The sequence below is a fragment of the Dreissena polymorpha genome, chromosome 12 (assembly GCF_020536995.1).
Source record: "Dreissena polymorpha isolate Duluth1 chromosome 12, UMN_Dpol_1.0, whole genome shotgun sequence".
NCBI lineage: Eukaryota > Metazoa > Mollusca > Bivalvia > Myida > Dreissenidae > Dreissena > Dreissena polymorpha.
In genome coordinates this window covers 34,595,972-34,619,197 of record NC_068366.1, presented here as the reverse complement: position 1 = coordinate 34,619,197, position 23,226 = coordinate 34,595,972, and the positions used below count along the sequence as shown (strand labels likewise).

Here is a 23,226-nt window from a genome sequence, read left to right as displayed (position 1 = left end):
TAGTTCAACAGAAAGTGAATCGCTCGCATTTCGAATCATGTCTTATTTACAGACCCAAATTCAAATAGTACGCGGCCATTAAAAAGTATAATATTTCAACGGAAAGTGAATCGCTCACAAATTTTCAATATGTTGCTATCTACAGCAGCCAATCACAAAATGTAACACCAACTTAACAAATATAACAAACATTTCAAAGTGAAAGTTAATCACTTGCATTGAAAGTTTCCAATCATTCTTAAGTTACAGACTGCCCAAAATCAAAGTGTTCCGCCAGCGTAACACAATTCCAATTATTTTAACTCAAAGGTGAATCGCTCGCATCTCCAATCATATCTTATTTACAAACCAGAACCAACAATGTTACGCCGGCATAATATTTCAAACAGTTCAACAGTCAATGAATCGCTCGCATTTCGAATCATTTCTTATGTACAGACCCAAACACAAAATGTTACGCCGGCATAACACAATTCAAACAAAATTCAACAGAAAGTGAATTGCTCACAGTTTAAGGACAACATATCAATGTTTATTTAATGATTTAACTCCATTTTATGAAAACATTATACTTTTTACAGTTTCCTTCTTTGTTAGTTATGGTCTGCGTTTTCTCGATTGCGACATGTTAAAAGAAGAAAAACGCAGACGCAAAGAAATCATAAAACGCCGTGTAAAACGCAAGGAAAAAATAACTCACATAAAATTTAAAAACAAATCTAGTGTTTGTTTATTCATTTATTTGTTTGGTACCATATCTGAATCTCTTCTTGATAATGAATTTACCGCGAAAGTATAATTATTTGTAAATACTGCCCGTTCGTCCGAGAGGCGTTTTCATCGGTCGGTTATAAATATCGGATTCGGTCGCCCTGTCATTTACAGCCGTTTATAACCAGGCTATTCGTTGCAGAGGCTAACTCAATACCAAATGGTTTAATGGTGATACCACCGTTCTGTCCGCACAGCGCTACTCAGTTAACCTAATTCCTCTTAATCACCACAACCCGAGTCGTAATGGCTGGTAGTAAATAAACACTAGCGACTTTGTAAGGATACGTTATCGTTTGCTTTTACAACTGACTGCAGCATTTCGTTTAAAGCTATCTTTAATATCGTGACAAGATATAAAGCCTTACGCTGAACCAGTCGCTCTCGAGTCAGATGACTGTGAATGTAATGGTGCACCGTTGCGGGATATGTTTAACCGTTCGAGAACCCACTCTCGTCTGCTTTTACAACTGACTGCAGTTGTATTTCGTTTAAAGCTATCTATTATATCGTGATGACATAAAATGGCTAACGCTGATTTAGCCGCTGTCGAGTCAGTTGCCGGTGTATATCACGGTTTACCGTTGCGGGATATGTTTAAGGGTTTGTGAACCGACTCGTTGCACATTTTTCACTACTCTGTCGCCCAACTTGATGTCGTGTTAATTGTAGTTCTCCATTGACCATCCCCGTGGATTCGTCGGGATCAGTCTGCTATACACTGTTCACTGTTACACTCGAAGATATAGGAATTTAACAAGAGAGAAATATCTGGTGCCTGATATGTGATAAACTGTGTAGTAGGCTCTGTAAGCTCAATCGGTAGAGCACTCTCCTTTATAAAAGAATGTCGCGGGTTCGGGTACCGGACTGGCTGCACACTATTCACCTGCCAGGGACTGGAAGAACCAGCTCTAAGTAATTTAAGGAGATCAAAGGGGATCGAACGCATGACCTCCCGTTCTCTAGGCGTACAGCTATCTACTACGCCATAGCGACCTTAGTTGCATTCGTTGAAATGTGTGTATAGTTCGTTATGTTTTTTATTAAATGAGTGAGCTAAAGTGTACTTTCAAAACACATGTTAAATAAACACTTGTTGAAACTACCGGAATACTTAACGGAGTACTTTGTATTTAAGTTTATCGTCTTAAACGTACAGCATCAGTGACTGTTATATTGCGTAATCCTCGTTATGCTTTATCGGCACACATTTAAACGAAAACTACACAACATTCTAATGTAATCGACGGTTTCGCGTTTGCAGCACTTTGTAACATATTTGAATTTAAATATTAATTTCTCCTAAACAAGAATGTATTTTCAATGCTCTACGATTTAGTGTTATTTTGCTCCCTGGTTTACATTGTTATAATACATACCTTACTGTATATAGTAACAAATTTGTACAGTTGTTCATGCCATTATCACCATTGCGGGGTCATTATAAATATTCGGCCCTAGGGCCGATTATTTATATTCGGCCCTCAGAATGTGTGCGCGTGACGTTGAACTGGAAAAAATGGCGTCCACATCCAGTCTTAGCCATAAAAAGTAAAACATCTAGGTTATTGTTCTACTCACCGAAGTTGTGTAATATCCATGTTTATTTTCGTAAAGTTTAATTTGCTTCCATGACGAGTTAAAATTTTGGACACATTTCTTCATCGCCATCCACCTTTTCCATTTTAAAGCACTGGATGTAAGCAGGCAATTCTTTGTGGATAGACATTCTTTGATCGACTGACAAAGGAACGACTTATTCATCAAAGAAATTACCCTTTTAATTCAACATCGATTTCTTTCGAACAGTTTAAGAACAATTCACTTACACTTTTCTTAAATTTAATCAATCAATTATTCAACAAAACATCGCGTTATTCGACATTTTAACGAAAGCGAAAATGCAGTCTCACCAGTTTCATTCCAGTTTTATATCCCAACACTGTTATTCACATTCATAAAAGTATAATAATCCATCGTAAACACGCACACACACTAATCGTTCAATGCTTAAACAATATTTAACGGTTAAATAAAACCCCTCTAAGTCCGATTTGTTGTTGTCCTTAAATCCAAAGCGTCTAGCTAGTTTCGTCATTTAAATTACGTCACATGAGATACATCATAAATTGCGTAATCAATTCAATGAAAAATAGTAATAGTAAAAGTTGTAAATTACGTCATCAATGACATCATGATTTTTTTTTAACTATGATGACGTAGTTTAAGTGCTTACATCACTTTTACATTTCCTTTTCTCGTCAAAAGGTCGATAAATATATTGAAATGGGTCCACTGTCTCAATGGTATCGTAAACAAATGTGTCCTGTCCGATCAACCCCTAGAAAATAAGTCGTCCGATAAACCCCTTTTTGATGTCCGATACAAGCCAGGAAGTGTCCGATCCACCCCTAGTGCACCAACACATATTTAAACGTAAATGGTTCGTTTAATGCCTCGATTATTATCGGACAAGTTATTGTACTTACTCTGACAAAGATGGTTTAACAATAAAATCAAAAGCTATCCGAAATAAACCGTGACGTCACTACAAAACACGGCAATTTTCCTGAGGGTGTCCGATACAACCCATGGTTACTCTGCTATACACTGTTCACTGTTACACTCGAAGTTTAGGAATTTAACAAGAGAGAAATATCTGGTGCCTGATATGTGATAAACTGTGTAGTAGGCTCTGTAAGCTCAATCGGTAGAGCACTCTCCTTTATAAAAGAATGTCGCGGGTTCGGGTACCGGACTGGCTGCACACTATTCACCTGCCAGGGACTGGAAGAACCAGCTCTAAGTAATTTAAGGAGATCAAAGGGGATCGAACGCATGACCTCCCGTTCTCTAGGCGTACAGCTATCTACTACGCCATAGCGACCTTAGTTGCATTCGTTGAAATGTGTGTATAGTTCGTTATGTTTTTTATTAAATGAGTGAGCTAAAGTGTACTTTCAAAACACATGTTAAATAAACACTTGTTGAAACTACCGGAATACTTAACGGAGTACTTTGTATTTAAGTTTATCGTCTTAAACGTACAGCATCAGTGACTGTTATATTGCGTAATCCTCGTTATGCTTTATCGGCACACATTTAAACGAAAACTACACAACATTCTAATGTAATCGACGGTTTCGCGTTTGCAGCACTTTGTAACATATTTGATTTTAAATATTAATTTCTCCTAAACAAGAATGTATTTTCAATGCTCTACGATTTAGTGTTATTTTGCTCCCTGGTTTACATTGTTATAATACATACCTTACTATATATAGTAACAAATTTGTACAGTTGTTCATGCCATTATCACCATTGCGGGGTCATTATAAATATTCGGCCCTAGGGCCGATTATTTATAGTCGGCCCTCAGAATGTGTGCGCGTGACGTTGAACTGGAAAAAATGGCGTCCACATCCAGTCTTAGCCATAAAAAGTAAAACATCTAGGTTATTGTTCTACTCACCGAAGTTGTGTAATATCCATGTTTATTTTCGTAAAGTTTAATTTGCTTCCATGACGAGTTAAAATTTTGGACACATTTCTTCATCGCCATCCACCTTTTCCATTTTAAAGCACTGGATGTAAGCAGGCAATTCTTTGTGGATAGACATTCTTTGATCGACTGACAAAGGAACGACTTATTCATCAAAGAAATTACCCTTTTAATTCAACATCGATTTCTTTCGAACAGTTTAAGAACAATTCACTTAAAATTTTCTTAAATTTAATCAATCAATTATTCAACAAAACATCGCGTTATTCGACATTTTAACGAAAGCGAAAATGCAGTCTCACCAGTTTCATTCCAGTTTTATATCCCAACACTGTTATTCACATTCATAAAAGTATAATAATCCATCGTAAACACGCACACACACTAATCGTTCAATGCTTAAACAATATTTAACGGTTAAATAAAACCCCTCTAAGTCCGATTTGTTGTTGTCCTTAAATCCAAAGCGTCTAGCTAGTTTTGTCATTTAAATTACGTCACATGAGATACATCATAAATTGCGTAATCAATTCAATGAAAATAAAAGTACGGAAAGCTGGTTCTTCATAAATTTTAGTGAAGGACCAAAATACTATGATTTTATGACTCAAAACCTGTGCCCATCTATAATTAAGTATACAAGAAAGATATATATTATAGACGTTAATACACGGCTGAGCCGGGCCGGGCAGTGAGGGGCAGCCCTCGGGCCGTTATGCTCCCTGCGGGCCGATTATCACTGCCCGGCCCAGGTCAGTCGTGTATTATTCTCTAAATATATTTCATAACCATGTAACAAAAAGTTGGATAAATTGCATTTGTGTTAATCTGCAGCAGCCCATTGAAAGAAATCATTGTTCATCGCTCAACCCTCTCGAACATATACAAACGTTTTTACAAGCGCAAATTGCACATGGTACAAACAAACACAGGAAATTCAGCCGACGCTATATCATTCTTTAGCAGCGAGTGTTGCAATAGTTTTATTGCGATCTCTGTGACGTCATGATAAACACGAACCTACTTGCGTAGTGACAAGTGTTAAAAAATTAGTGATGTAATAAGATTGTATAACTCAAATACGGGTAATAATAATAGCAACCATTTCATGCTGCCATTCATATAAACAATGAAAACAAAAAACTATTTAGTTTAATCGGATGCGCAAATACTTTAATAGAGTAATCACTTGTACAAACAGGTATAAAATATAATATGCATATTCGATAATTTCGAGCGTAAAGAAAATTTGAAATCAGAAAACACCGAGTAAACAGAGACACAGTGTCAATAAGTCAATAATGAAAGCACTATTCAGTGTAGCATTAAGTAGTAATAAACACATACGTTATGTTTTTCTACTCCTCTTGACTGTCATCTATCCGCTCAACAGTGTTACTTAAACGGATAGGCTTCACTAGACAGTTGCAACCAGTGAAATGACTCACTAGACATCCGCAACCAGTGAACTGACTTACTTGACAGCCGCAACCAGTGAAATGTTGAGACGAAGGCACGCTGCTGGTTCTATGGACACGATGATAAACTGAAGGATTTGCATCCGACTGTCCGTGTTGCACGAGTTCTATGCGCAAGTCGATTCCATGAGAGCTGTTATACTGAAAGAAACTTTTATCAAAAGCTCGGCTTACTTGGGTTCTCGGTCCTCAAAGGCAACCATTCTTGTTGTTCGCAGCACCCACCCATTAATCAATCCAAAGATCATAATCAAAATAAGAATTACTGCTACAAATATAAATATTATAGCAGACATTGTAGTTCTGTATTTATTGAAATGCCATATTCTAATTAAATGCTTTTATTGATCTTTATTAATCTTCAACAACCCAGTATTTCCTTATTCAATATATAGTAAGTTTGCGTAAAACTTCCAACAAGCCCACCCGTATAGATTTATCTTCTTCTACTTAAAGGGGCCTTTTCACAGATTTTGACATTTTTTAACTTATTCATTAAATGCTTTATATTGATAAATGTAAACAGTGGATCCTAAAAGCTCCAGTAAAAAATCAAGAAAAAAAATAAAAAAAGGAAAAGAACATTGCCCGCAGCAGGTTTCAAACCAGTGACCCCTGGAGTCCTTCCAGAGTCCTGAAATAAAAACGCTTTAGCCTACCAGAGCGACTCTGGTCCCTGGCCGTCTTTACCTTATATGGTAATCATAACCATATATGTCACAGCACAAACATCTATAAATAAACGTTATGAATGAGTGTAATGTGACCATATATGAAGAAAGCGTAATCAAATAACGTGTGAGGGGTACCGAATGGAGAAACAAGAAAAAACATCGTTGAAATAATCTCCCCTTTTGATTGCACACGAGCTTTCAAACGGTTGAGATCCGGTATTGTATACGTTTGTGACATTGTTTTGAGATCAAGAAGTCATTTCGGCGCTTATATATTTCAGTTTTGTTTTTGAACTTGCAATAGCTATCTTTTAATTGTGATTTGGTGTATTTCGACGTTGTAAAGTGTATAATTCAAAGTGGCATTCATTTTCGCGACCTAGTCCTGGTAACTCGGTGTGAGTGAACGAAGGATTTGTGTTTACTTTTCACCTATAGTTCAACTGTGCGTTTTATTACCCATTTTGTGATCTATTAAAAACACGTGCTTCGCGCATTTGGACACTTACAGTGTGTTTTACACTAGTGCAATAATTGACACTTTTGATGTGTTTATAGTGACTGTGATATTTGCATTGATTGAACACTTTGTCTTACCAGTGGATTGCAATTTTGAGTGACACTTTAATACTAATTATTAAAAAAACAGGTGCTTCGCGCATTTGAACACATTCAGTGTGTTACACACTAGTGCAATAATTGACTATTTTATCATGTTCATAGTGATATTTGCACTGAACACTGACCAGTGTATTGCAATTTTGACACTTATTGATTATTGAAAACTAGTGCTTTTTAACTTGTGTGACCTTTATTTTTATTAAAGCGTGATTGATCTGTTTTGTTTATATTCTTTTTGTGTAGTTAGATACACATAAGACAAGTTTAGTCGTCCTTGTTAGTCTTGTTGCAATAGTATTGTTAAGGTAGTATTTGGGTTGTTAAGACTTGTCTTTTTATAATTAGTAGATTTATTACGCAGGCTCTTTTGAACAGGATGCAGTGTTGTGTCAGGAAGCATTTTCCTTTTATTTTTTCAGGTGCCCAAGACAGGAGAAAAGTGAACCGTATTGCTGGGGACTCCAATGCTCATCGGATTAAGGATATTCTTCCTGACGATATAGCTGTCAAATGCCTGCCAATCTCTGATGAGAATATGTAATGACAATGGTATAGAACAGTAATTACAGTTTCAGGTTTGTTTCTATTAATGGTATCACATGTACACATTTTTCTAAACGTTAAAACAAAATGATTAATGAAATAAACAAAAGGTTACCGTTTAAACGGTATCCATATGTCAGTTATAAAAGCGTCATTGACATCGCATTTCCAAACTGAAAGTAATGATTATTTCCAGAAGTTATATTCAGATCATTACCCATTTGGGCAATGACGTCATATTAAAATCAACTGTTCTTGCCGTTGTTGAGTCATTGGGTACACATTTTCTACTTACATGCCGTAGTATTTTATAACAAAGACAAATAACTATTGATCCCACATTTCTTCAATAAGACTACACCTGTGTAAATTTTTTATTGTTTTCTACCTAACAAGATGTACATAAAAACGAGTATCTGTTTATTAAATTAAAAATGAATGCGGATGAATAAATGTCGGAAAAAATGTCCTCATGCACGTTGTGCTGACGCGCGTCAAATGTTCAAGACAATTCGGGGAATGATCATGCAACAAATAGCTGGAAAATTTTCCCGAGCACTTTGTGCCGACGTGTGTCAAATATTCAAGACGTCTAGGTCGTACATGGTGTTTTGTTATGTTTACGCTGTTGTGAATAAGGGCCATCTGGCACACATGATACAAATGTATACCAGTCTTTTTTTAACAGCTTTTAATAAGTTTTGCAACATTGTAACGTAATGAACTAAAATGGATTATGTTGATATCAACAGTCGTTTAAATGTTTACTGTTTTTGTAAACATTTTTGAGAAAACACGAAATGCCACCATTTAAACGTGATACTTATAGTTTCTATAAATGATGTAATTATTTCATTTCTTTATACTTAAACAGTTCAAATGTCAAGTCCTAAGCTTCGTATGATTACAGTATTTGTCATCAATATAAAGTTAAACTTATTATGCTGATGTCATCATGTGCAATGATTGGCATCATTGCGTTTTCTAACTAATTTGCATGGTTATATATTTTATTTAAGCGTGTGGAATATTTTACAGATTGTAGGGAATTGTAATTGCAAACTTTTCATTTTAATCTTGAGGCAAAGCATGAATTTTCCTTGTGTATTCATTCATGTATATTTGTGATTTATTTACACAGACATTCGCCAACTCTGTTTTCAAAGGTGCCAAATTTTCTTGTGATCGTTTTCGCCATGCATTGTTGAGAGACTTGCGGAATATGGATGTTCAACAGCTGTATCTTCATCTAGGCTCAAATGACATTCTTACGAATGAAGCGGTGTTTTACCGGTACATATACAATTTAAAAAAAAGCTTTGATATTTAAATTTAATGTAGTTGTTTCCCATAACTATATAAATTTGCAAAACTAACATTTTACATGGTTTATTCCTCAATGAGTCATGGAAACTTGCAATCATTTTAGAAGTGTTATCTAGTTTCTAATTTATAAATAAAGCATTTCACAATATTTTCTATTATCCATGTTAATTTGACATTTTATGCTCCCCCAAAAAAATTTGGGGGGGAGCATATAGTCGCCGCTTCGTCAGTCCGTCTGTCCATCCGTGAACAATTTTTGGATTCTCAGCAACTAAAGGCCGGAATTCAATGAAACTTAATGGGAAGCTTCACTATTAAGAGGAAATGTGCATATTATCAGCGGGTTCTGGTCGGATGATTTGTCACAGAGTTATGGCCCTTTTAAATTTTCTATTAACTGTACATATAGTGCAATTCTTGTCAGGGCTATTTCTCAGCAATTAATGACCGGAATTCAATGAAACTTTATGGGAAGATTTACTACCAAGAGGAGATGTGCATATTATCAGCGGGTTCTGGTCCGATGATTTTTCACAGAGTTATGGCCCTTTGAAATTTTCCATTTACTGTACATATAGTGCAATTCTTGTCCGGGCTATTTCTCAGCAACTAATGACTGGAATTCAATGAAACTTTATCGGAAGCATCACTACCAAGAGGAGATGTGCGTATTATCAGCGGGTTCTGGTCCGATGATTTTTCACAGAGTTATGGCCCTTTGAAATTTTCCATTGTACATATAGTGCAATTCTTGTCCGAGCAATTTCTCAGCAACTTATAACGGGAATTCAATGAAACTTTATGGGAAGCTTCACTACCAACAGGAGATGTGCATATTATCAGCTGGTTCTTGTCGGATGATTTTCCACAGAGTTATGGCCATTTGAAATTTTCCATTGTACATATAGTGCAATTCTTGTCCGAGCTATTTCTCAGCAACTTATTACATGAATTCAATGAAATTTTATGGGAAGCTTCGCTACCAACAGGAGATGTGCATATTATAAGCCGGTTATGGTCGGATGATTTTTCACAGAGTTATGGCCCTTTGAAATTTTCTATAAACTGTACATATAGTGCAATTCTTGTCCGGGCTATTTCTCCCCAACTACTGACTGGAATACAATGAAGCTTTATGGGAAGCTTAACTACCTTGAGGAGATGCGCATGTTATTAGTGGGTTCTGGTTAGATGATTTATTTACAGAGTTATGGCCCTTTGAAATTTTTAAGTTACTAAACCATCCATTGTATTAATTTGTCCAAAGTTATGCCCCTCAAGACGTTTCCTTTTATCTGAATATATAGTGCAATATTGTGACAAAAAAACCTTTGTGGAGCATCACCCGTCTCAAACGGTTTCTTGTTTCATTATTTGCTGTCTACAATTAATTTTACATGAAATAGCAAATGTTTTATTTATGCGCATAATATTAACAATATAATTATACATATTTGTTTATGTAACTATTTTGATAGGTAAGTCAGTCTGCAAAGAAAAAGAACACATTTGTATATATTTTACTCCACATTTTTTATGCCCCCTTTCGAAGAAAAGTGGGTATATAGTTTTCTCACTGTCTGTCTGTCTGTCACACTTTTCTTGTCCGCTCTCTAATTCAAATAGTTTTCATCTGATCTTTACCAAACTTGGTCAGAAGTTGTATCTAGGCAATATCTAGGTCAAGCTCGAATATGGGCCATGCCGGGTCAAAAACTAGACCATGGGGTCACTTGGTGCATTTTAAGGTTTAAGCATGGTGTCTGCTCTCTAATTGAAGTAGTTTTCATCTGATCTTTACCAAACTTGGTCAGAAGTTGTATCAAGACAACATCTAGGTCATGTTCGAATATGGGTCATGCCGGGTCAAAAACTAGGTCACAGGGTCACTTAGTGCATTTCAAGGATTAAGTATGGTGTCCGCTCTCTAGTTTGGGACTTATTTTGCATTTCTAAATTAACGTTTTTTATGCCGCCGAAGGAGGGCATATAGTGATCGCACTGTCCTTCCGTCTGTTTATCTGATGTCTGTCTGTCCGTCCGTCACACTTTGTGTTTAGGTTTCGAAAAATGCTCATAACTTCTTTTGTCGCTTCAGATGTAACATTCGTATTTGATATGCATGTGTACATGGACAAGGCCTTTCCATATGCACACAAATTTTTACCCCATGACCTTGACCTTAGGGTCCGTGTTTAGGGTTCAAAAAATGCATTTAGATTTCGAAAAATGCTCATAATTTCTATCAAAGCATGTATTGGGGGCATACGTCATCCTATGGAGACAGATCTTGTTGAACAATTTAATTGAAAATAATATGTTGTCAACATGAAGTGTATATATGCAAGATCACATTCCCAGTGACAACAACTCTTTAATTGTTGACTGTATTTTAGCTGGACTATTATATATGAAATATATATAGTGGAGCTATCCTACTCACCCCGGCGTTGGCGTTTCCGTGAGCGTGCAAATGTTAAAGTTTGCGTACTACTTCAAATATTTTCAATGTCCATTGACATATTGCTTTCATATTTTGCATACTTGTTTACCAACATGATCCCAACCTATAAACAAGAGCAGACCACTGTATCAAGCATTTTGACAGAATTATTGCCCCTTTTATACTTAGAATATGCATATTATTGATAAATCTATGTTAAATTGTGCGTACTACCCCAAATATTTCCTATGTCCTTTAACATATTGCTTTGTTATATTGCATACTTGTTTACCAACATGACCTTTAACCTACAAACAAGAGCAGACCACTTAATCAAGCATTTTGATAGAATTACGGCCCCTTTTATACTCAGAATATGCATATTATTGATAAATCTATGTTAAAGTTTGCGTACTACCCCAAATATTTCCTATGTTCTTTGACATATTGCTATTATATTTTGCATACTTGTTTTCCAACATGACCCCAACCCATAAACAAGATTAGACCACTGAATCAAGCATTTTGATAGAATTATGGCCCCTTTTTTACTTTGAGAATTGGACATTTTGCTTAAATTCACATAACTTCTTTATTTATGATAAGATTTTATTAATACTTTGACAAAACAACACTTACCTGAATACCACAATGGATTCCACCCGTGCAATACCAGTGCTCCAGCTAGGCCTAAATCGAAGGGCGCCCCGCCCTGCCCTCCCGAACCTCCGCCCTGACCTTCCTAGGGCCCCCCCTGCCCTTAAAAAAAATATATATATTTTTTTTTTTTTTTACATATGATGATTTATAAATCTCTTATTAAAATACATTGTAATTAATTTATTCCTCATTGTAGTAATTAAATTTGAATTGTTTAATGACAATGGGAATAATTTATTCCTACAATTATTGATAACACATAAATTAACATGCATGAGGAAGCATTCTAGAAACACCCGCGCGCTCGAAAGTGCCCTTTTGACAAAATACTGCGCGTCCAAAGTGCCCTTTTGACAAAAAATCCCCCTGCCTTTTTCAAATCCTAGCTGCAGCACTGCAATACCCCACGCCCCAACCCAGAATCCCTGCCCCCCCCCCCCACCCCCCCCAAATTTTTTGTTTTCCTTTTTTTATTTTTGAAAGATCGTCAGATCGTCTAATAAATGACCACACCCCACGTTATACCCCCCTCTCAACCCCCCTACCCCCTCCCCAAATTTTTATTTTTTTTCCTTTTTTTATTTTTGAAAGATCATCTAATAAATTATTGAATATGAACAATTTCCCCATGATGGCTTACGTTATACTGTCAAGCACTCGAATAGTCGAGCGCGCTGTCCTCTGACAGCTCTTGTTATCTTTTTTTATTAATGAAAATGATTGTATTGAAATAATTTCAGAGATGTAGCTGACTTGTGCGATTTGGTGCATCAGGTCAGTCCAGACACTGAGGTTGTCTTTTGCAAAGTTTTCTGAATAAAATACATTGAATTTAGTGGTTTGATAAAAATAGAAAATGCCCAGAGCCAGTAGCACTGACACTTGCAGTGTGATATAAGAAATGGCAAAAATATTTTGAACCTTCTCCCATAACAGATATCTCCCTGTTAGCTAACAAACGTTTTTTTGACTGATAGTTCAGTCACATAAATGTGAGGGGACTGTCAGGATGTTTTTTTTTAAATAATAATTATTGATTAAGTGATAAGAAAATATTGAAATTGTGTTCATTGTTATTTGAACTAACTTTAAGAAAGTATTGAAATTGTGTACATTGTTATTTGAACTAACTTGCTTACATTACGTGCATTTCAAGGATTAAGTATGGTGTCCGCTCTCTAGTTTGGGACTTATTTTGCATTTCTGGATTAACTTTTTTAATGCCGCCGAAGGAGGGCATATAGTGATCGAACTGTCCTTCTGTCTGTTTGTCTGATGTCTGTCTGTCCGTCACACTTTGTGTTTAGGTTTCGAAAAATGCTCATCACTTCTTTTGTCGCTTCAGATGTAACATTCATATTTGATATGCATGTGTATATGGACAAGGCCTTTCCATACCCACACAAATTTTTACCCATGACCTTGACCTTAGGATCCGCGTTTAGGGTTCGAAAAATGCTCATAATTTCTATCAAAGCATTTATTGGGGGCATACGTCATCCTATGGAGACAGCTCTTGTTTAACAATTTAATTGAAAATAATATATATGTTTTCTTATCTAAGTTAATGTCAAAGTTCTTGTTTAGTAGGTATTTATTGGTTAAAATGATGAAAAATAAATGTTAAATATATTTTTATGTTTCACAAAGTTTTATATTTAAAGGAGGCGCACAATCGGTGTCCAGAATGCAGGGTTGTTTGCTCCAACGAAGACGCTTTGCTGAGCCACTTCTGCAGTCGCCACATCAAGCAACCAGAGACTGGAAAAGAGAGTAAAATTAAGCTGATAGGCTCACCAATGGTATGACTTTAAATCACTAACTTGTGTATGCTTGACAAGCATTTTATGTACAAATAAAGTAACAAAAAAAGGAGGTCAACACATGTACTTTCCCATATAATGCTTTCTGTATCTTTTAGCAACTAATGACACGATTTTGTGTTGACATACTCAATATGATAGTTATAGCCCTATATAACTGGTATGTTCATTTTAGTTAATCTTTCTATTTTATTAAACCTGTTTGTTTTAGCTAGATTGCTTGAAAAACACAACCAGGATTATTTTTATGCCCCCGGATCGAAAGATCGGGGGTATATTGTTTTTGGCCTGTCTGTCATTGTATGTGTCCATGTGTGTGTGTGTGTGTGTGTGTGTCCCAAAACTTTAACCAAAACTTTAACCTTCATCATAACTTTTGCAATATTGAACATAGCAACTTGATTTTTGGCATGCATGTGTATCTCATGGAGCTGCACATTTTGAGTGGTGAAAGGTCAAAGTCAAGGTCATCCTTTAAGGTCAAAGGTCAAAAAAAATAATTAAAAAACTTTAACCAAAACTTTAACCTTCTTCATAACTTTTGCAATATTGAACGTAGCAACTTTATATTTGGCATGCATGTGTATCTCATGGAGCTGCACATTTTGAGTGGTGAAAGATCAAGGTCATCCTTAAAGGTCAAAGGTAAAAAAATAATCAAAGTGGCGCATTAGGGGGCATTGTGTTTCTGACAACCACATTTCTTGTTAGCATTGTCTTACCCCTGTTACATGCAATGTACATGTGGCTTATTAAATTGGAAACCCTGGTTTGCATGAGAATATTTTGCAAAACATAGTTGAAAAAACATACATGTATACAAACTTAGTCATTACTGTTAGTATAATGAGCACCTCTATTTCTGAATATTTTGATTGGATGGTTATGGGCCTTTATGCGTGTGTCACATTTATGTATGTGAAAGTGTGTAATTAGACAAAAGAATTTATATTTTTTTATTTTTTGGGTAACAATCACTTATTTTAGAGTTATTTATAAGTAAATCTTACAGATTGCATCTGCTAATCATGAACTCAACGAAGTCAGCTCAAGGAAGTGGAAGGCATGCTTGGAAAATAGAAGTTTCCATTATGAAGGCAAATTTTAGTATATTTCAAATTTGTAACCAAATGAAGTGACAAGATCTTGAATGAAAATTTGATTGAACATTTGTTATCTGTCAAGAGAAACAGTTTGAAGCGAATGAATTAAGTATTGCCTATTGTCTATAAGTTAATTGTGTGACCTGAACCCTGTGAGGGATATTACTTATTTTTATACGCTGGTTTTGAAAAAACGGGACGTATTATAGTTTCACCCTTGGCGGGCGGCGGCGTCCATAATAGTGTCCACTCTCTAATTCAAATAGTTTTCACCCGATCTTCACCAATCTTGGTCAGAAGTTGTATCTAGACAATATCTAGGTCAAGTTTGAATATGGGTCATGCCAGGTCAAAAACTAGGTCACGGGGTCACTTAGTGCATTTGAAGGATTTAGCATTGGTGGCTCTCTAATTGGAGTAGTTGTCATCTGATCTTTACCAAATTTGGTCATAAGTTGTGTGTAAATGATATATAGGTCAAGTTCAAATATGGGTTATGCCGGGTCAAAAACTAGGTCGCGAGGTCACTTAGAGCATTTCATGCATTTCGCATGGTGTCTGCTCTCTAATTGAAGTAGTTTTCATCCAATCTTCACAAAATTTGGTCAGAAGTTTTATCTAGACAATATCTAAGTCAAGTTCAATTATGGGTCATGCCGGGTCAAAAACAAGGTCAGGGGTTCACTTAGTACATTTCAAGGATTAAGCATGGTGTCCGCTCTCAAATTGAAGTAGTTATCATCCGATCTTCACCAAATTTGGTCAGAAATTGTGTCAAAATGTTATCTAGGTCAAGTTCAAATATGGGTCACGCCAGGTCAAAAACTAGGTCACGAGGTTACTTAGTGCATTTTAAGCATTTAGCACGGTGTCCACTCTCTTATTGAAGTAGTTTTCATCTGATCTTCAACAAATGTGGTCAGAAGTTGTATCTAGACAATATCTAGTTCAAGTTCAAATATGGGTCATGCTGGGTCAAAAACTAGTTCACAGGGTGCATTTCAAGGATTTAGCATGGTGTAAGCTCTTTAATTGAAAGAGTTTTCATCCGATCTTCACCAAATTTGGGCAGAAGTTGTGTCTTAATGATATCTAAGTCAAGTTCAGATATAGGTCATGCCGGGTCGAAAACTAGGTCACTTAGTGCATTTCCAGCGTTTAGCATGGTGTCCAAAACCTTCAAACGGGTGTATCTTGTGACAGTTTAGCACTCTTGTTTATTACATTAAAGCCACACACCTTGAAATGAAATACATGTTACTCAGTACATATAGATGCAATTTGAAAGTGTGCAAAATTGTCATTAAATCTATAGCCTAGTTAGCAAGTAATTTATTTTTTATATTTTAAAACTGAATGTATGATTTGTATACGTACATGTTCAATTCGAGAAACACAATTATTTTTAAGTTTTAAAGCACAAGAAAGACGGATTTCTACCTTGCAACCACCAGATATATTCTAATTGGCAAAGATAAAATATGTTTCTTATTTATATCAAAATTTACTATGCCAGATATTTCATTTCAAGGTGTGTGGCTTTAAGGAATGTTTTTTAAATGGGTATATTACCAAGATCTGCACAGCCAGGGTGATATTAACCTTCAGATGTTAAAGCTTTCTAAGAATTTTAAGGCTTGCCTTTTATACTTGAAATGATAAATCATTAACATGTTTTGTTCTTTAGGAACATACAAACATTTCCCACCCACCATGTGGATCAAGATGTTTGGGCTGATGATTCTGGGTCGTATGTGTGGACAAGGTGGTCTTCATTACATCATGATGCAGCTGTGTATTCAACAACATGTTAACCTGTCCCAGCGGATGTTGATGCTCTTAAATCTCTTAAATGATGTTGAGAAAAATCCAGGACCGGTACTTTATGACAAAATATACATCGTTTATTGAATAACTATATATATTTATTTTAACATTAAAGTGATTTTTTTCTTGCATTTTTGTGCCTTTTATTACTGAGAACTATTTTATCATATGTTGGTGATTGAAACCCAGGACCTGTAAGTGCTTCTTAATATTTGCAACAAATGACAAATCATGTTAAGTTTTTGAAACATCTGTTTTTTGTTCAGTTAAAGGACATATTGAACTCACTAATTGCTAAGTTAACTTAGATGCATCAAGTTTTTATTGATGATTTCTACTTTCTGTTGAATCATTATCCTTTCCAAAGCCAGAGAGATATAGTGTTGGCGTTTTCCATCGGTCAGTCTGTCAGTCCATCCATCTGTTTGTTACAAACATTTTAGGGCTTCATATCATGAATTTAATAAGATTTCAACATGGAAAAATAAGTGTATGCCATATTCATACAATAGTGCAAATTTACTTTTTTTCTTTCTTTTTAGATTAGTTATTAACAGAAGAACAGAACAGTAACATACTTTTATTACATTAACAGAGGCTCTGATTATATGTGTATCTGCGTAAAGAACTCATAGAAAATATCAATATATAGATAAATAAAACAAAAATAGAGTTAAACAAATCATGGTGAAATCCACAATACACACCAAGAGCTATTAGTAGGCTTATCTCCATTGACTTATTTCACAGTAAATCTCTTTTTTAACCAGGTTTTCCGAAGGAAAAAACTGGTTATTAGATTGGCGAATGCGGGCGGGCTGGCTGGCTGGCGGGCTGGCTGGCGGGCTGGCGGGCTGGCGGAATAAGCTTGTCCGGGCCATAACTATGTCGTTCATTGTCAGATTTTAAAATCATTTGGCACATTTGTTCACCATCATTGGACGGTGTGTCGCGCGAAATAATTACGTCGATATCTCCAAGGTCAAGGTCACACTTTGAGTTCAAAGGTCAAAAATGGCCATAAATGAGCTTGTCCGAGCCATAACTATGTCGTTCATCGTCAGATTTTAAAATCATTTGGCACATTTGTTCACCATCATTGGACGGTGTGTCGCGCGAAATAATTACGTCGATATCTCCAAGGTCAAGGTCACACTTTGAGTTCAAAGGTCAAAAATGGCCATAAATGAGCTTGTCCTGGCCATAACTATGTCATTCATTGTGAGATTTTAAAATCATTTGGCACATTTGTTCACCATCATGGGACGGTGTGTCCCACGAAAGAATCACGTCAATATCTCCAATGTCAAGGTCGCCACGACTAAAAATAGATTAAAAAAAAACAAAAAAACTTACAAAGGGGGGTAATTTTTTTTGGTCATTTCAAAAGTTCAGTTTGAGTTTTCTCCCTTTATCAGATTTTTTTTTCACAATGAAAACCTGGTTTTGTGACAATTTTGTCCCTTGTTTTGCCTTTTCATTAACATTTTCAATCAAAAATAACATTTATGAAAAACTTAGTCAATGATTATAACTAAAGTTAAAAATGTGGACACTGTAAGTTAATTGACTTTGGCTTCCAATCTGCAGTTTACAAAGTTGCTTGTTATAGGAGTATTCGTGCAAATGGATATCCTGCAAGGAAGACTTCCACTCCATAGGACAGCAAGATGCACATATCATCTCTCATGTGGTTCAAGAGAAATGCTGTAGATGGGGAGACTGTACCAAAGTCCTGAGCTTTAATAGTCTTGAAAACCATGAACTTAAACATCTCTATGATGTGAGTTTAGAACTGTGTATGAACTGGTGTTGCTTCATTTTCTGCATATCTTTATCTCAGTCTTCTCTAGTTTTGATGGTCAAATACATATTGTCTGCCAGTTTTTTTCCCCCAATACTGCCGTTCATCGTTTGCTTGCATCAAGAGTTTTAAAAGAAATTAAAACTCATTTGTTTAGTTAGAATCTTATGAAAGACTTAAATGGCCATGTTTAATACAATTGTATAACAACATATATGAGCTAAAAAAATAGTTGGAATAATTAATGTTTATATGAACATAACAAATTTACTTAAAATCATAGGTCTTGTTTTTGTCTGCCACTATAAGAACCAGAACATATTTCGGACATTCGAGGATTGACTTGCTGTGTTAGAGGATCATCAGGTGATGGAAGAAACCAGGCTTTTTTCGACTCAATGTTGATGAAACCTGATCGACATGCTCATCTTGGTTGAGTAAGCCTGGGTTGAGTGTTTCCAAAAAGTAGGTAACCTGGTGAAATCTTAGGAAAACATTGTAACCAGATCCAGGTTTATTTGACTGACAGACCGATGGACAGTGGGTCAACCGTAAATCCCTTCATGTGAAAACGGTAGGGACAAAATAAATATCACATTGCTCTTCTGAGTTCATTTGAAAACCAAGTTTTATCACAAAATTAAAATGGTCAATGTATTATTTTGTGTATTTAAAAATTATGTGAATATTAAGTTTCATGAAATCTTACTGAGTTTTCTCAATTTTAGCTACTATTCGGACATGGACTGACGGACAAATGGGCAACAATGTCGCAATTTGTATACCAAGTTTTATAAGAATTGTTTCATAAAAGTAACCAATGTGTCTGTTCTATGTCAAGGTAACTACTAGGATGAAATACACAAAAAGATTTTGGTTCACAATAGGGTAGGCTCCGCGTGCCGTGAACCGGGCAACAGCTTTTGTCATTTAACATTTGTGTTATAATGGCATAAGCTGGCAGATACCCTTTAACTTTAACGCTGTTTTCCGATAATTTCTCGGAAAATACAATCTAGCAATTTTTATTTAATTTAGATTACTAAAAATTAATATTATATTTATGCCCCCCCCTTGGAAGAAGAGGGGTATATTGTTTTGCACATGTCAGTTGGTTGGTCCACCAGATGGTTTCCTGATGATAACTCAAGAACGCTTTGGCCTAGGATCATGAAACTTCATAGGTTTATTGATCTCGAAATAGTAAAATGGTTTCCGGATGATAACTCAAGAACGCTTACGCCTAGGATCATGAAACTTCATAGGTACATTGATGATGACTCGGAGATGACATCTATTGATTTTCAGGTCACTAAGTCAAAGGTCAAGGTCACAGTGACTCGAAATAGAAAAATGGTTTCCGGATGATAACTCATAAATGCTTACGCCTAGGATCATAAAATAAAAAAATCATTGGTACATTGATAATGACTGGCAGATGACCGCCTTCATAGGTACATTGATAATGACTGGCAGAAGACCCCTATTGATTTTCAGGTCACTAGGTCAAAAGTCAAGTTCACAGTGACAAAAACGTATTCACAATGGCTGCCACAACAACTGACAGCCCATAGGGGGGGCATGCATGTTTTACAAACAGCCCTTGTTCTGTGTTAAAATTATGTACACGTCTGCGTTAAATAAATATGTTCACATTTGAAATAAAGCTAAAAATGTGTATTGTTGTCATTAGTAATTTGAACCGAATTGCTCTGTGGGAAGTATAAGTACTATCAACCAGACCTAAATATGTGGGTAATTAAAGAGCACGAGAAAAGATGAAAATTAAGTTAGCTCAACCATTTTAAGCAATATTACTGGGTCACACTTTTTACGATGCAAAATCTGAAGAGTCCCTAGACTATGATGAATACTTACACGAGGAGTGTCCTATTCATTGCTGCCGCATGATCCTATCAGTAACGAATTAACGCTTGTATCGTTAAAGCAAGTCGTATATTCACGTTTATAAATATTTAAATAGAAAATAAAGGTTTAATTGTCGCATATCCACCGCATGATGTGTTTCTTATAAAGTGCACGTATATTCAAACCGAACAATTTTGTCCTTAGATAAAAATATACTACATGTGATCATATGTGGCCTCACAAGGCTTATTATGAATTTATTATATCGCCATCGCAATGAGATGTAAATAGTTCATACATGCACAGTGTTCTTTCAACACAACCAAATCACACTTATAGTCGCGTCTTGCGAAAATAGGTCTTAATGCGTATGCGGCCAGCGTAAGTCAAACACGGTCTGCGCTATTTCGCAGTGATTGTTGTTAGGTCAAAACGTGCACGAAGAAGTCCGGATTTCCGCAGTGATTTGGCCAATGCTGTGGGTGATTTCTCTGAAATCAATAATTAAAATATTCTGATTCATTCATTCGGGTCTACAGGCGTGAAATTTCCCCATCATTTAATTGTTTGTTGATAAAGGGTATTTTATGTGAAAAGCTTGGTAAGACAGCTACGCCGAACAACCGAACTAGCATTCATTAATTTGATCAAAATATGCACACAGCAGAATGATTGTGTTTCTTACATGGCTTTTAGAAGAACAGACCATGCAGGCGAGCAGTGAACAATATGATTAGGTTTAGTTGCCCTTACCCTATATACCCTTGGTATGACTTGTGAGTGTTGAACTAATGTGCTACAGCATCACTTAAATACGAACATACGAGATAGTCAGGTATCCCCGCATAATGACATATAGAATATTACTGGGTAGATACCGCTTGGCAAACTTGAGCCTGGGATAGTCGGTTATACCCGCTTTGTGAAATTAGGAATATAACAGGTTTGATATAATATTAACAGTACGTAGTTGGGGGTTATAGGAAATACCCGCTATATGACTATCCTGTATATAACTAAATGACGTCAAAAATACAACTGATGTGATACGGCATTACTTATACGAGCATAGGGTAGTAAGGTATAACTCGCCTCCTACAAAAATGACCTGATTCGATTTGCTTTGAGAGGCCATGTGCCCATTGTGTATTTTTCCATACACCCTGAGAAATTTCCATACACCCCGAGTAATCGGTTGATATATAATGGATACACAGTTAGTAACTGATTGTGTATAGGATATACACCCTCAGTTCCCTTCTCGAGCTTCGCTCTCATACACCATCAGTTACAAACAGTGTAACTAATACGGTATTACTTATAACAGCATGGGGTAGTAGTATATACCGCTATATAACTCGCTAGTATAGTACAGGCTTGATACGGCATTACTTATATACGAGCATTGGGTAGTAGGATATATCCGGTATATTGCTCGCTAGTAAAGTACTGGCTTGATACGGCATTACTTATATACGAGCATGGGGTAGTAGGATATACCCGCTATATAACTCGCTAGTATAGTACTGGCTTGGTACGGCATTACTTATATACGAGCATGGGGTAGTAGTATATATCCGGTACATGACTCGCTAGTATAGTACTGGCTTGATACGGCATTACTTATATACGAGCATGGGTAGTAGGATATACCCGGTATATAACTCGCTAGTATAGTACTGGCTTGAAACGGCATTACTTATATACGAGCATGGGGTAGTAGGATATACCCGGTATATAACTCGCTAGTATAGTACTGGCTTGATACGGCATTACGTATATACGAGCATGGGGTAGTAGGATATACCCGGTATATGACTCGTTAGTATAGTACCGGCTTGATACGGCATTACTTATATACCAGCATTGAGTAGTAGGATATATCCGGTATATAGCTTGCTAGTATAGTACCGGCTGGATACGGCATTACTTATATACGAGCATGGGGTAGTAGTATATACCCGCTATGACTCTTTAGTATAGTACCGGTTTGATACGGCATTACTTATATACGAGCATGGGGTAGTAGAATATACCCGCTATATAACTCGCTAATTGGTACTGGCTTGATACGGCATTACTTATAATGAGCATGGGGTAGTAGGATATACCCGCTATATACTCGCTAGTATAGTACTGGTTTGATACGGCATTACTTATATACCAGCATGGGGTTGTAGAATATACCCGGTATACAACTCGCTAGTATGGTACTGGCTTGATACGGCATAACTTATATAAAGGCATGGGGTATTAGGATATACCCGGTATATGACTCGCTAGTATAGTCCTGGGTTGGTACGGCATTACTTACATACGAGCATGGGGTAGTAGTATATACCCGCTATGGCTCGCTAGTATAGTACTGGCTTGATACGGCATTACTTTTATACGAGCATGGGGTAGTAGGATATACCCGGTATATGACTCGTTAGTATAGTACTGGCTTGATACGGCATTACTTATATACGAGCATGGGGTAGTAGGATATACCCGCTCTATAACTCGCTAGTTTAGTACTGGCTTGAAACGGCATTACTTATATACGAGCATGGGGTAGTAGGATATACCCGCTATATAACTCGCTAGTATAGTACCGGCTTGATACGGCATTACTTATATACGAGCATGGTGTAGTAGGATACACCCGGTATATAACTCGCTAGTATAGTACTGGCTTGAAACGGCATTACTTATATACGAGCATGGGGTAGTTGGATATACCCGGTATAAGACTCGTTTACCAGCATGGGGTAGTAGGATATACCCGGTACATAAC

The 23,226-nt window shown here is 36.3% G+C and overlaps 1 protein-coding gene across 5 annotated transcripts; it reads left to right on the top strand.

Moving 5' to 3' along the window:
- The first annotated feature begins 6,614 nt into the window (after positions 1 to 6,614).
- Positions 6,615 to 19,453, top strand: LOC127853104 (uncharacterized). Of its 5 annotated transcripts, none has more exons than XM_052387311.1 (8): positions 6,615 to 6,644; positions 7,469 to 7,598; positions 8,759 to 8,885; positions 12,762 to 12,795; positions 13,686 to 13,823; positions 14,857 to 14,941; positions 16,635 to 16,825; positions 18,387 to 19,453. In XM_052387311.1, exons 2-8 carry the CDS (start codon positions 7,577 to 7,579, stop codon positions 18,708 to 18,710), a joined length of 921 nt encoding a protein of 306 aa, XP_052243271.1. In that variant the 5' UTR covers positions 6,615 to 6,644; positions 7,469 to 7,576; the 3' UTR covers positions 18,711 to 19,453. The 5 variants fall into 5 exon arrangements, with proteins under 5 accessions (XP_052243271.1, XP_052243270.1, XP_052243272.1 ...); XM_052387310.1 differs by having other exon boundaries at positions 8,734 to 8,885; XM_052387312.1 differs by having other exon boundaries at positions 7,469 to 7,624.
- Positions 19,454 to 23,226: the final 3,773 nt, after the last annotated feature.

Excerpts from the sequence above, each read along its gene's own strand:
- LOC127853104 (XM_052387309.1), top strand. The coding sequence starts at position 8,707 with ATGTATATTTGTGATTTATTTACACAGACATTCGCCAACTCTGTTTTC. Across the intron at positions 8,886-12,761 it reads AATGAAGCGGTGTTTTACCG|AGATGTAGCTGACTTGTGCG; the intron begins GTACATATACAA and ends AAATAATTTCAG. Across the intron at positions 13,824-14,856 it reads AGCTGATAGGCTCACCAATG|ATTGCATCTGCTAATCATGA; the intron begins GTATGACTTTAA and ends TAAATCTTACAG.